General features: G+C 41.6%; 1 protein-coding gene across 1 annotated transcript in view; it reads right to left on the bottom strand.

Moving 5' to 3' along the window:
* AFF3 (ALF transcription elongation factor 3) overlaps positions 1-11,397 on the bottom strand; it is a 307,610-nt gene that overhangs the window by 254,137 nt on the left and 42,076 nt on the right. Inside the window, exons 2-3 of the mRNA XM_057374860.1 lie at positions 6,590-6,710; positions 472-1,338 (exon numbers count right to left, since the gene is read on the bottom strand). Of these exons, the coding sequence (XP_057230843.1) occupies positions 472-1,338; positions 6,590-6,710 (988 nt within the window). The remainder of the gene's footprint in view (positions 1-471; positions 1,339-6,589; positions 6,711-11,397) is intronic.

Here is an 11,397-nt window from a genome sequence, read left to right as displayed (position 1 = left end):
ATGCAGTTCATTTAATCTTTGCCAAAGAGAAAGAAAAAAAAAAAAAAAAAAAAAAAAAAAAAAAAAAAACTGCCAAAAAAAAAAAAAAAAAAACCAAAAAAAAAAACAAACAAAAAAAAACAACCCAGACTCTATAGATGGGCACTCAGGAAAGAATCAGTGAAATAATATATACTACTAGAAAATGTGCCATTGTAGGAAGTGTTTTGGTCCTGAAGATAGTGAGCATTTTGCTATTGAGATATCTCTAAATAATTGTGAGGCTGCTATTTGCAATATACTATGTAAATGTTACCAAAAAAAATCAACATGCAAACCAATATGTTAAAAATATGTAGAGGCAGACGCAATAAGGCATCATCCATCCATCCATCCATCCATCCATCCATCCATCCATCCATCCATCCATCCATCCATCCATCCATCCATCCATCCACGGGGGTATGTTGTAAGACGTATAAAAGCACTTACTTCTTCTTGCTTAGGAATGCTGAATTTGGCCATCTTTGACTTGGTCCTGGCCGAATCAGGCTTGGTGGAAGGCACTCCCCTGTAGGACTTGGTTGTCTCTGCTGCTAACTTCAGCTTTGGAGACTCATCAGGAGCCTGGTCTTGGCCGTCCATTGGCCTTACATAAGCTGTTGGCTTCTGCTGACCCAGACTGGGCTTTGAAGCAAGAGAGGGTGGGAAGTTCTGGACGCAGTGCCCGCCACCATGCTTTGCTGGCCTCTCTTGGACTGGAGTTCCTCCTTCTGAGCTACAACTGAGCTTTGCTGGCTGCTGCACTCTATTGATGTTGTCTCCTAACGTGGCCCTCAGTGAGCTTTGCTGGGAACTATTGGAGGAGGAGGAGGAGGAGGAAGAAGAGGAGGAGGAGGAGGAGGAAGAGGAGGAGGAGGAGGAAGAGGAGGAGGAAGAGGAGGAGGTGGGACTTGATGCATAGCGTTTCAGTTTCTCCAGATTGGATTTTTGGTTGGCCAGTTTGAAGTCACCCTTGTGTGACTCCAGTGCCCGGTGTCCGTGTTTGCTTGCTCTCTGCTGGCCCTCTGAAGCGGTGTTATGCCCGGCCTTCTGCCAGCCCATCRTGGTACTCTTGCTCTGCTGGGTGGCTAGGGATGCTGGTGTGGAAGTGCTGGAAATGGGAGGAGGAGGTGGTGGTGGTCTCGAGTCTGCGATAAGGTGTTCATCAGGCTTGGGGAGAGACGTCTGAGGAACCCCAGGTTTTGGAACCCCAACGAGATGGCTCTGGTTTGAACGGTCCGTCAACAAATCTTTCATTTCATCATAGTTGCCCAATGTATTCTGGATGCGACTGGAAAGTTCATCCCCCTTGTTAGTCTGAAAAACAAAAATTGAGTGTTCTGCAACAGTCAATGTAAGAMAAACAAAATTCCCTGCATGCTTCTGCTGAAATCCTTACTGAAGTAGCACTGCCTTATTCAGCAGCAGCGTTGAGGGATGAAATCGAAAATCCTTATTGTCTCTGAAGACACTTGTCAACATCTTAAATCTACCCTGAACTGGAAAAGCTATAAAGGGCCTTAGAGTATATAAAAAAAAGAAATCTATCACTGATATCATACTGTAGTTAAAGTATATTACCTGGAAACTGGAAAATTTATTATTGCAACTGCACAGAATGGTTTGAATTAAATCTGACCATGATAAAACTTTTCCTCTAGCCCAATGCAAGCTCTCCTTCAGTCATGAATGAAAAAACTGCATTCCCAATTTCTTCCTCTGCCTGCCTAAGTTTTCATAACCGTCTGGGATGCTACACAACATCCATGCAAGCACTGAATGAATTTGTCAGTCTAAGCCAGCCAAATGCTCTGAGGTGACTTGAAAACAGCTTGTGGGAAATGGGAAAAGTACAGATTATGTCCCTTCTTTGAAAATGCTCTGACAGGGTGCTCATTGCGGGGCACTSTCCTCTTTTTAACAAAAAGGTGAACAGAACCCTTGCCAAATTCTTCACATTTCTTAGTGCTTGCTGTGCATAGCAGGGCGAATACAGCCACCCTTCCTCCCCTTTAAGATTAATTATTGTCTTTAAAATGATACATTTATTTCCTGACTGAAAAGGCAGAAGCTTCACAAAGAAATAAAACCAGCAAATAAAACATACTGGAAAAGATTGAAAACTCTTGCTTTAAAAAGCCACGGTAAGCAAAGGGATGTATCATTAGCATTTTTACAGCAGGAATTTTTTGAACTCTGCCAAGATTCAGGCTTGTGATATCCTTTGCTTTATGTTTTCAGAGGAAGACAGTAATGAAGCAGTGGAGTTCTTTCTCCCTTCCAGACAAGCAGTCTGAATGGGAAAACTCCTATTGGTTTCAGAAGGCCAAGCTTTCATCTCAAGACTTTCTGGTTTAGAGGCAAACAGAAAGAAGAAGAAAGAAGGGAGTAAAGGAAGTGGAGAAGACCCTCCTCCATTAAGTTACATTAAGACCCTCCTTTAAGTTACATTAAAAAACAGAAAATATGTGGCAACCACAGCAGGTACTCTGTGAAACTGAGGTATGTTAGGGAAGATAGTTAAGGGAAACTCCCCAGTTTGGAATCTTATTTTCTTAGGATTTCCTAGTGGAAAATCTGAACCCAGGCAAAAATGCCCTGTAAATGAGGGCTGCGATTGCCACAAAAACTTTTAGAGGACTACAGTGGAAACATTCTTATGYCTAACAGTACCAGCAGTCCTGTTTTGCTTAAAACTTATACCCTCAAATTTCAAGGACACTATCTTGTAGCTGCAAAATATAGTATTCCTAGCTTTCTGGTATGTTTTTGTTACAATTCTAAAGAGCTTAGTATATATCAGCAATATATCCTGAAGGAGAGTGGGAAGGGAAGAACTCAAAATTCTTGCATCCAAAACATTGCATTTCAAACTTGGAGTAAGATGGCTCAAGGCTCAGCCACTACAGCCTGATCTTTCCTCTGCGCATGAGGCTGTTGTTGTCACAAAGACAATAACCTGCTAGGAAAAGAAATATTTAAGTATCAACTCACAGACAGCAAGCTGCTTTGAAAAAGAGTGTTCCTTCACTTCACAGCAATCAATTTCCTAAAGAAGAGGAAACTGTTAATGAGTCTAATKATGTGGGAAGCATCACATAACCTGAGAAGAAAGAAGGCTGTAGATACATTCTGGTGTCTCCTGAAGTCAATGAAATAACTTCTGCACTTGGGCATCTCCTTGACCAGCAGAATTGTGTTCCAAAACACATAGAAAATTTTCCTTTTACCCAGTGGCTCTTTATGCTTCCAGTGGATACTCCACCTTGGGTAGCTATCTTGTAGAGAAGTATTTTTACAGCTTCCCTCTGTGGAGAGAAACCTGCCCTTGGCCTGTACTCATTATGATCCAGCCAGGGTGTGTACAAGGTTTGTTTCCCTGCCAGGAGCATGGCAACAATGGCCACCAAATGCAATGGGGCCCCTGGCACCCACAAGTCTCCCACAGCACCAAYACCTTGTAAGGACAGCTCTCTGCCCGTCTGCCTCTATCTCCATGAATGTAAAAAAAAATGTGCACAGGTTTAGCCCATAAGAAGTCCAACTTTCCGAAAGGAAGGTTCGTTTTTTTTGATGGCTGCTATGTGGAGAGTAAGGAAATAGAAGCCTAATTGCAGATTATCTGTAGATTATCAGTAGCTCAGAGAAGTCATCAGGTTGTTTTCTATATGGAGCTGATGTGAAGGTCACACAGAGACATCTCATATTGAGAGAACCCAGATAATCCCAAGAATAATTGCAGCAAACTGGTATCATGGCATCTGCTGACAACTGGTCTGTGTTGTTTATTCCTTCAGGATACGCTGGGGACAGCTTCAGGTGAGATTTTGTATTGAGCTGATCTCACAGAGCAGAGTTCACCGACATCCTCTTGGGAACACGATGGGATCTGMGCTAACTTGTTATGAGGTTTCATTTGTCCTATTATTTTCTCTGAAATATTGCTGGCCTTATTTGAGCATTCACACAGGGGAAACATGGTCACAAAATGCATTAAGTAGGAAAAGCATTCTGTGCAAACATGTCTAACTTACAGTGCTCTGATATTCTTCTGCAATCTAAGACCAGTCCAAGCATTTGAAGATGCCAACAACTTCTAAAAATAAACCTGATGGAAGGTCACCACATTTTTTTTTCTTCACTAAAAATACTTACATAGYTAATGGGGCAAGGTATTCTGTCCAGAAAATATCCAGAACAAATTTCCTACTTTTTCACTCACCCTTTAAAAGAGATTTTATGTAAAAGATACAGGATTTCCTGTAATCCTTCATAGAGGGTTGCTATGGATACTTTGAACAGGATAAGGGGCATCCTGAAGAGTCAGGATTTTTGAGAAAATTCAATGTTACAGTAGTAGTGATACATGTCAAGGTGAGAGAGGACATAAGATTTAAGAGATTTCCAGTTTGCCTTTGATTTTCAGATATGGTCTTCTGAATGGCATATCCTTTGGCTTTAGCTCCTGTTTCTCAAGCTGTGCAGAGGAATACTGAATTTAATCAGAGATTGCAGTGAATGTCTGCTATAACTTCATTCCCCTCTGGAAACACCTAAAAGGTGAACATCATCTTTAAAGGAAGTATGAGTGGGTTTCAGTTTTGCTTTTGCAGAAAGGTTTCCTTTTCTGTAGTTAGGCTCTCTCCACCATAAGATCAAAATGCCCAAGCCACAGCTCTTTCCCCACACACTGAAGGCTCACAAATGCTTGGCTGAGTTCAGAGAGCCCAATGGTCCGTTGCCAGCATATCCATGACATTCAGAGTATGCCACTGATGAAGGTTTGATGTCCAGTACAATCAGAATGACTGATCACCCCAAGCAACTCTGACTGTCACACCAACCTAGCTGTGAGTTATACTGCTGTGCTGGGCTTTGCCTTTCCCCGTGTTTCCTTGACAAATTTAGCTGTAGGATGTATTTCTGCAGCCCTCTGTTTACATGTTTGTTTAAAATGGGGTCATAGTTTAAAGATAAGTAACAGGAATGGAGCCATTATTCTGATTGCCCCACAGGATTATCCACTCATATCCTCTCTGCTTCCAGAGATGACAATGATTTTTCRTCCACTCCTATTAAAGCTGATGGAATTATATTATCATTGCACAGAGGTGCCTTCAGACACCTTAACTCAGAAACTACTGGCACATCAGACCTATGTCATGACAGTACACTGGCACAGAGGTAATARCCAAAGTGAACAAAACATCCCAACCATACCACTTTTATAAGTGATTTGAGCTTCAGTATTACCAAATTGAGGCACCACYGACCAAACAGTACCAGGGACCAGCAAAAGGCCAGGTGTGGTTCACTTGAGTGGACAAAATGGAAATTCATCACRTCTTCACTGCAGCACAGCCCTCAAGAAATGCCAAGACACAGCTGACTTATGCTTTCCAGGCTTTCTTCCACAGATTAGCCCTTGACTCATCTCATGGTAGACATTTTCAAGCAGGTCATTGAGGAGTTCGAGACATTTGACATGGTTTCCAAATGCCTTTGTAATGAATCTGAAATCCGGGCAGCTGCAGGTCAGCTTCAAGGCAGACAGAGCTGTGTTCCATCATGGGACACGGTGTGAAAGTGGTAGATCTTTCTTTTTTATTAGAGACTAAATACAACCAACAGTCTGGAAGAAGTGCAAGCTAAAAGCTGACCCTGGAGCACAAGAATTAAAACAGAGGCATGGAAGTCAAAGCAGAAGCCAGGTGCCAGGTCCCAGATAGGTCTCCAGGAAAGAGGCACTAAAGCACCCTCAGCATCAAGGGCAAGTGATGCCGCATGGAGGGAAAAGCTTCACGATGTAGTAGTGGTAAGAGTAAGTTGGACATTTCTTCAAAGGCACAGCAGATGATGCTTTTATGATGTTTTGATGCATACAGGCAATCATTGTTTAAACGGAAGGAGAGGAGCAGTCCCCATGGGATACTGTTCTCTGGTCCTGTTCACAAGGTTTCCATTTCCAAGCCTCTGCAGAGTATAGAAGGCCCTCCCTGACCTTCGAACATGGAGTGATGAAAGATGGCCTTGCCTCATCAAACTGYTGTTACCATGAGGGACAACACAGGGAGCTGAGACTCCTAAGCCACTTTTGCCTTTGGTGAGGGAAAAACACGTATAGCAGRCAAATTTTCTTATCATCTTGGTAATGCTTATAGGGAAAAAAAGGTATTTCACTACATAACCTTGGCCAGGGCACAATGTTTACAGTATTCTTTGACCTTCACACACTATTCTTACATGATTGTTTTCTTTAAAGTATTTCAAAACCAGGGCACTTTCACCTTCACCTCCTAGTTTTAATTTCGTCTCAAATATTGGYAGGATATTTCTAGTTTATTTCACTCTTGTGTGATGCTGAACACTACAAGAAGCTTTATACATATATATTTATAAATACATATAAAATCCGACTCCCAATGAATCATGCATGTTCACAGTGAATTTTGTGAAGCTAGCACTTGTGGGAGGGTGCTGAAACCTGGACAGTGCCTTCTGCAGGCTACATTTTTGTACTGTGGAATAAATAAATAAACAAAGATTCGCCCAGCTGGGAAGCATCTACCTTGTAYGGTTCACTGAAGAGAGAATAGCTCGTGTTAAACATGCCATTGTCCTGCTGGGCCTCCTGATTTCTCCTTTCCCATTCTTTCCTTCGCAGCACGTTTCTATCTGGCTCGTAGACACTGGAGCAAAAAGAAGAAAAAAAAAAAGAGAAATCGTCTTTTAAGAGTTAAAAATTAGAGGGCAGCATATAAACCAGCGTGTGTTTAAAAGTTAAGAACTCTGTTTTGCAGACATATGGCAAAAATAAGCATGAACATGAGTCAGATGAATGCCAGTTCAAGTGGGCTGGGGAGGCTCAGGGCTCTGGGAATGCTGGTGCTTTCTTCACACAGAGAACAGATAATTAAATTCTTACAGAAAAATAAAAAAGAAATCACATGGCAGGAGTCAGTCTGTGTAGAATTTCTCTGCTTGAAATGTGACAAMGGAAATATCTAAGCAACTTTGACAAAGACTAAAAGTTCTCTCAAGGCAGATGGTAATTACAGCTGTGAGTAAATAGAAATTATGAACATATTCCCACTTATGACATATCCTCTGACTGTTGTACAAGAATGCTCCYTTTTTTCACATGGATGTGTTTCTGTAGCGATTCTTTCATTAACTAGCTCCCTAAAGGGCTGTTAAAACTATATGCTGTAGTGGTTTCCACAGTTAGGTTGCTTCTTCTGATCTCTGCTAATCAGCCAAGTCGTGAAACTACTACCGAAACAATTCCTCTTTCTGATGGATTTGACACTATCACAACCACAGAACACAAATAAATGAATAAATGGCGCAACTCTGTATGTATGGCTGGTAGAGTGTAGCCGTAGAGAGAGAATAAAATCACTGCATTATGAAACAGTGATAATTTTTAGAAATTAACTACTTTAGCTCCAACATAGAAATTCAGAATAAAAATTGCCTATTTTCAGAATTCCAGTTTAATGCATGACAACATAAACCAGAGAATCCTTACTCTGAATTTTCACGGAACAACACACTTCAGGTTTATACATTTCAGTTGGTTATGTTCTATTCTCCTCACAAAGGAAGCCAACATTTCTAACAAAGTTTACGTGTTATTTCAGGACAATATCACAAGTATGCTGATTCCTATTTTGCTTAGCTCAGCTAATGATTTTCTTCTGGCACTGTAAATCTGTAAAGTTGGAATATATCTTAATGTCATGTAAGTGCACCATGTGTTAATAAGATAAACGTTGTCTTGCTAACCAGCTTCCCAGTTAGTAAAACATATGTTGCATTGGCTACCCACGTGATGCTACCTAGAATGCCTCAGGCAAGGCAGTCAAAAGGCCAACAGTTATCTGAGTCTAATTTGAGACTTGAGAGAGCTGAAAATACACAGGATATGTTAGATGTTATTAGTATTTAAAAACAATGCCTCAACAGTCACTGAATGAACACAAAATTGTGTTTTCTGGTTGGTGCTGCTAATTTGAACCGCACTGCAGAGAACCCTTGTGACGGGTCTGAGGGCAGATGCCAGGGGCTGAGCACAGCTCTCAAACACTGGTGTTCCTTGTGAAACAAGTGTTGCAGGACAGCAGCTTGGAGACAGCGTCCAAACACCACCTTGTTTACTGCCACTTACAGGTGGTTGAGCTTTTTGGGTTTTCATCCCATATTTTTCACGAGCAGTGYGTTTTATTCATGCCAACACCCTCTCCTTGAAAAGCGGCATAATGAGGAGGCAATCGTAGGGGGGCAGTTTTGGGCATGGAAAATGCCTTCCTCCAGAAATAATGGGATGGCAAAGACATCCCCACAGGGTTCCTGGGAGTGAGATCACCTGCTRCACATGCTGCTGAGGCCAAAGGCAGAGCAGTTGTCACTCCCTGCAGCGAGAGCAGAGGTCTCAGTGCATCGTGCCATTGAGCCTCTTCCCACCAGCTAAGCCAGCTGACAACAACCTGGGTATAAAGCAGACTTTTGCCACACAGAATAGCAGTTTTTAGGTTGGGTTTTTCTGGAGGTGTAAGGGATCAGGTTTTAACAGCTGTGTCCCCATCCAGAATCTCTTGACTCTTTGAGATGCTTTGCATTTGGACTCTAGCTGGCAGCCAAATGGAGATGACAGCTTCCCTGAGATTAATTGTAATACTGGTCTCTACCAGTTTTCAGGAAGTAAAGAGGTTCAACATTCAACTAGGCCTCATACAAATTTAAAAATTCACTGGTGTGACACTGCTAAAGTGGAAGGACAYTTTTATGGCTTTATTGGACAGAGATATATTTGATGAAGACATACAAGTCATCAGGTCTTTGAACCCCCTTCTCAAATGATTTCACTGCCGGCAATGCAATGCACAACCTGCAGTAATTCAGAATGATTATGCAAATGCCAGAACTGTGTGACAATGCCWAATATGCCATCTATAAGCAGTAAGTTAGGAAGAGCTACAAGTTGAGAGTTGTGTTCCTTTGGTAATACCAGATGGCAAAATGTCTAGCATTTGTGARGCTGCTCCTTATTTGCATGAACATTGCAGCAATCACATTTCCTCGAACGTATGTCACCAAATGTATTTATTTGTTTTGGTTCAAGGAGAAAACTGCCAACTGCTATAATTGTCTTTATTGCAAACACTTCAGTTAATGGAAAATGATTCTTTTTAATAGATTTCTTCTTTATTTTTCTTTAATTTGCAATTTAAAACAATCCCAGAGGTACATCTACCTTTTAATTGTTTACTGAGTGTCTTGTTTCAATAGCTAAGTCATGAAGAACAAGCTCACGAAAACCTCATGACTTTTTTCTCATTGGGGCATGTTAAGTGATATATGCATATATATGTGTACGCATGCTCAGTTTTGTAAGACTTGGAACCAAAGWACATGCAAACACTCATCTCTCAAAAGTCAGTGTCATTTATATTTGTTTCATACAGGTCAAATTCCAAAAGGTTGAATTTAAATACTTTTTAAATGGTATACTGTTATTTTTCAAATGTTGCATCTGTTTCAAATTCATGCTTAAAGGACATGAACCAGAATATGAGCAACAAGTCAAACACTTGGAAAAGTTATGTATGAATAAAGGTTGTATTATAGAAATTAAATTATCTCAAATTTATCACATTGCTTTTTTGATTTATCCCAGCAATAAAATCTGCCAATACACATCCTGGATATACCAACGATGTAAATGCCAGTGTCTCAGGCTCAAAGGCTCTCAGCACAACACCACCATAGTCACAGCACCCCTACCTTCTCTGCTTCTTCCAGGATACCTGGAATAATTTCACTCCCAGATATTTGCCAGATCGGATTTCCAACGGATTGGTAAACGTCTCAGAGTTGTATAAATGAATTTTGATCTGCTGTGATAGCTTTTGGCAGATTATCAGGCTGGTGCCACTCTCTGGCCATGTGCAGGGTGAGTGTGCCTCCCCTGAGATCCCGAAGAGGAGAGCCCCCTGTGTGCTGGCTCCGGAGGGAAGGGCAGTAGTGGCACAGCCTCCCCACAGAAACACTCACAGCTTTCTCCACACTGCTCCTGCCATCAGAAGGAATCGTTTYCCTCAGCCCTTAATTAGAAATAGACAGAGATGGCTCAGGGGACAGTCTARGAGCAGAGCAATAATTTCACCTGAAAAACCTGGGGCTGGATTTAATCTACAAAGCCCAAAGAGTTATGTTGTCTCGCGATAGGCTGAAAGAAATAATATAAAAAGCCTAAAGTTTTAAGTGTTGAAAAATCTCCTTTTTTTTTTTTTTTTTTTTTTTTTAAGCACACTCACTGACTCGGTTTGCCTCCTTCAGATATCACTTCTAGGAGCAACTCAAACAAAAAGGTCTCATCTCCATGATGAACGAGGTGGTGACAGTACACCARCATATCCTCCCATCCTTCACTTTGGGAACACCCAAATTTGCATTCAGAGGAAGATGTCCTTTTCCACAAACGAAACGCTGCACCTTCACGGAGGAATTACACGCTTTTGCAGGCGGATGGTGTGCRTTAACGATGCTGCTTGACCTTTTCAGAAACCACAAAATTGCTGCATCACTAAGGGCAGATCCTGGAAGGGTACTGTTATTCTGTTACAAGATCACCATCCTCCTAACAGCTGGCATCTTTGAGGCTGTTAAAAACACAGGTAGGTAAACTGAGGGTGAGATTGCTGGTACTCCCCTTTCTTGGCATCAGTTTATTTTCTGGAAAAGGAAGGGGGCTGTGACCGAGCCAGCCCTACCTGCATGACAGAGGAAACTGTTACCACATGTATACAGAGACCTGATTGMAGTTTCTAAACTTGTTATCATTTGCAGCAACCTGCAATCTTGCCTTTGCCTTTCCAGACCTTCCAGTATAATTTTCCAGTCCGAAGATTTAGTTCATTATTCTATGAATCCTGAGGGCTTTGCAACACCCACATACAGACTCASCTTCCTTCTCCCTCCCCACGCACATAAATATTGTGATAAAAATTTAGCAGGAGCAGCTTGTTTGTTTGCAGTTAATATTTACCCAGGAGGCTGATCTCCTTCACYTCAGCAGCTACCTGTGGCACTTAGCACAAAACATTCAGAACCTGAAGTCTAGACATATTAATTACAAAAGCAGAGCTGATGCTTCATGCTAACATGCAACTATTTCTTTAATTGGCAAACCCACATTTCCTGTGGGTTCCTGGCAGTCCTTTGCTAGGAAAGACCTCATTCCCAGTGCTGAGTTTCTTTACCAGATTTTGTCAGCCTTCCCTTCAGTTCATAAACCGACCCATCTTCTTCCATAACGAAACTAAAAAGCTCCATCCAAACATCACCCAACTACAACACCTGCTCCTGGCACCA

Source organism: Malurus melanocephalus, unplaced genomic scaffold, assembly GCF_030028575.1.
Source record: "Malurus melanocephalus ecotype Western Australia unplaced genomic scaffold, MMel_1.1 scaffold_234, whole genome shotgun sequence".
In the NCBI taxonomy this organism is placed as follows: domain Eukaryota; kingdom Metazoa; phylum Chordata; class Aves; order Passeriformes; family Maluridae; genus Malurus; species Malurus melanocephalus.
Note: the sequence above shows the minus strand (reverse complement) of the source record. Positions and strands in the feature narration are given on the sequence as shown.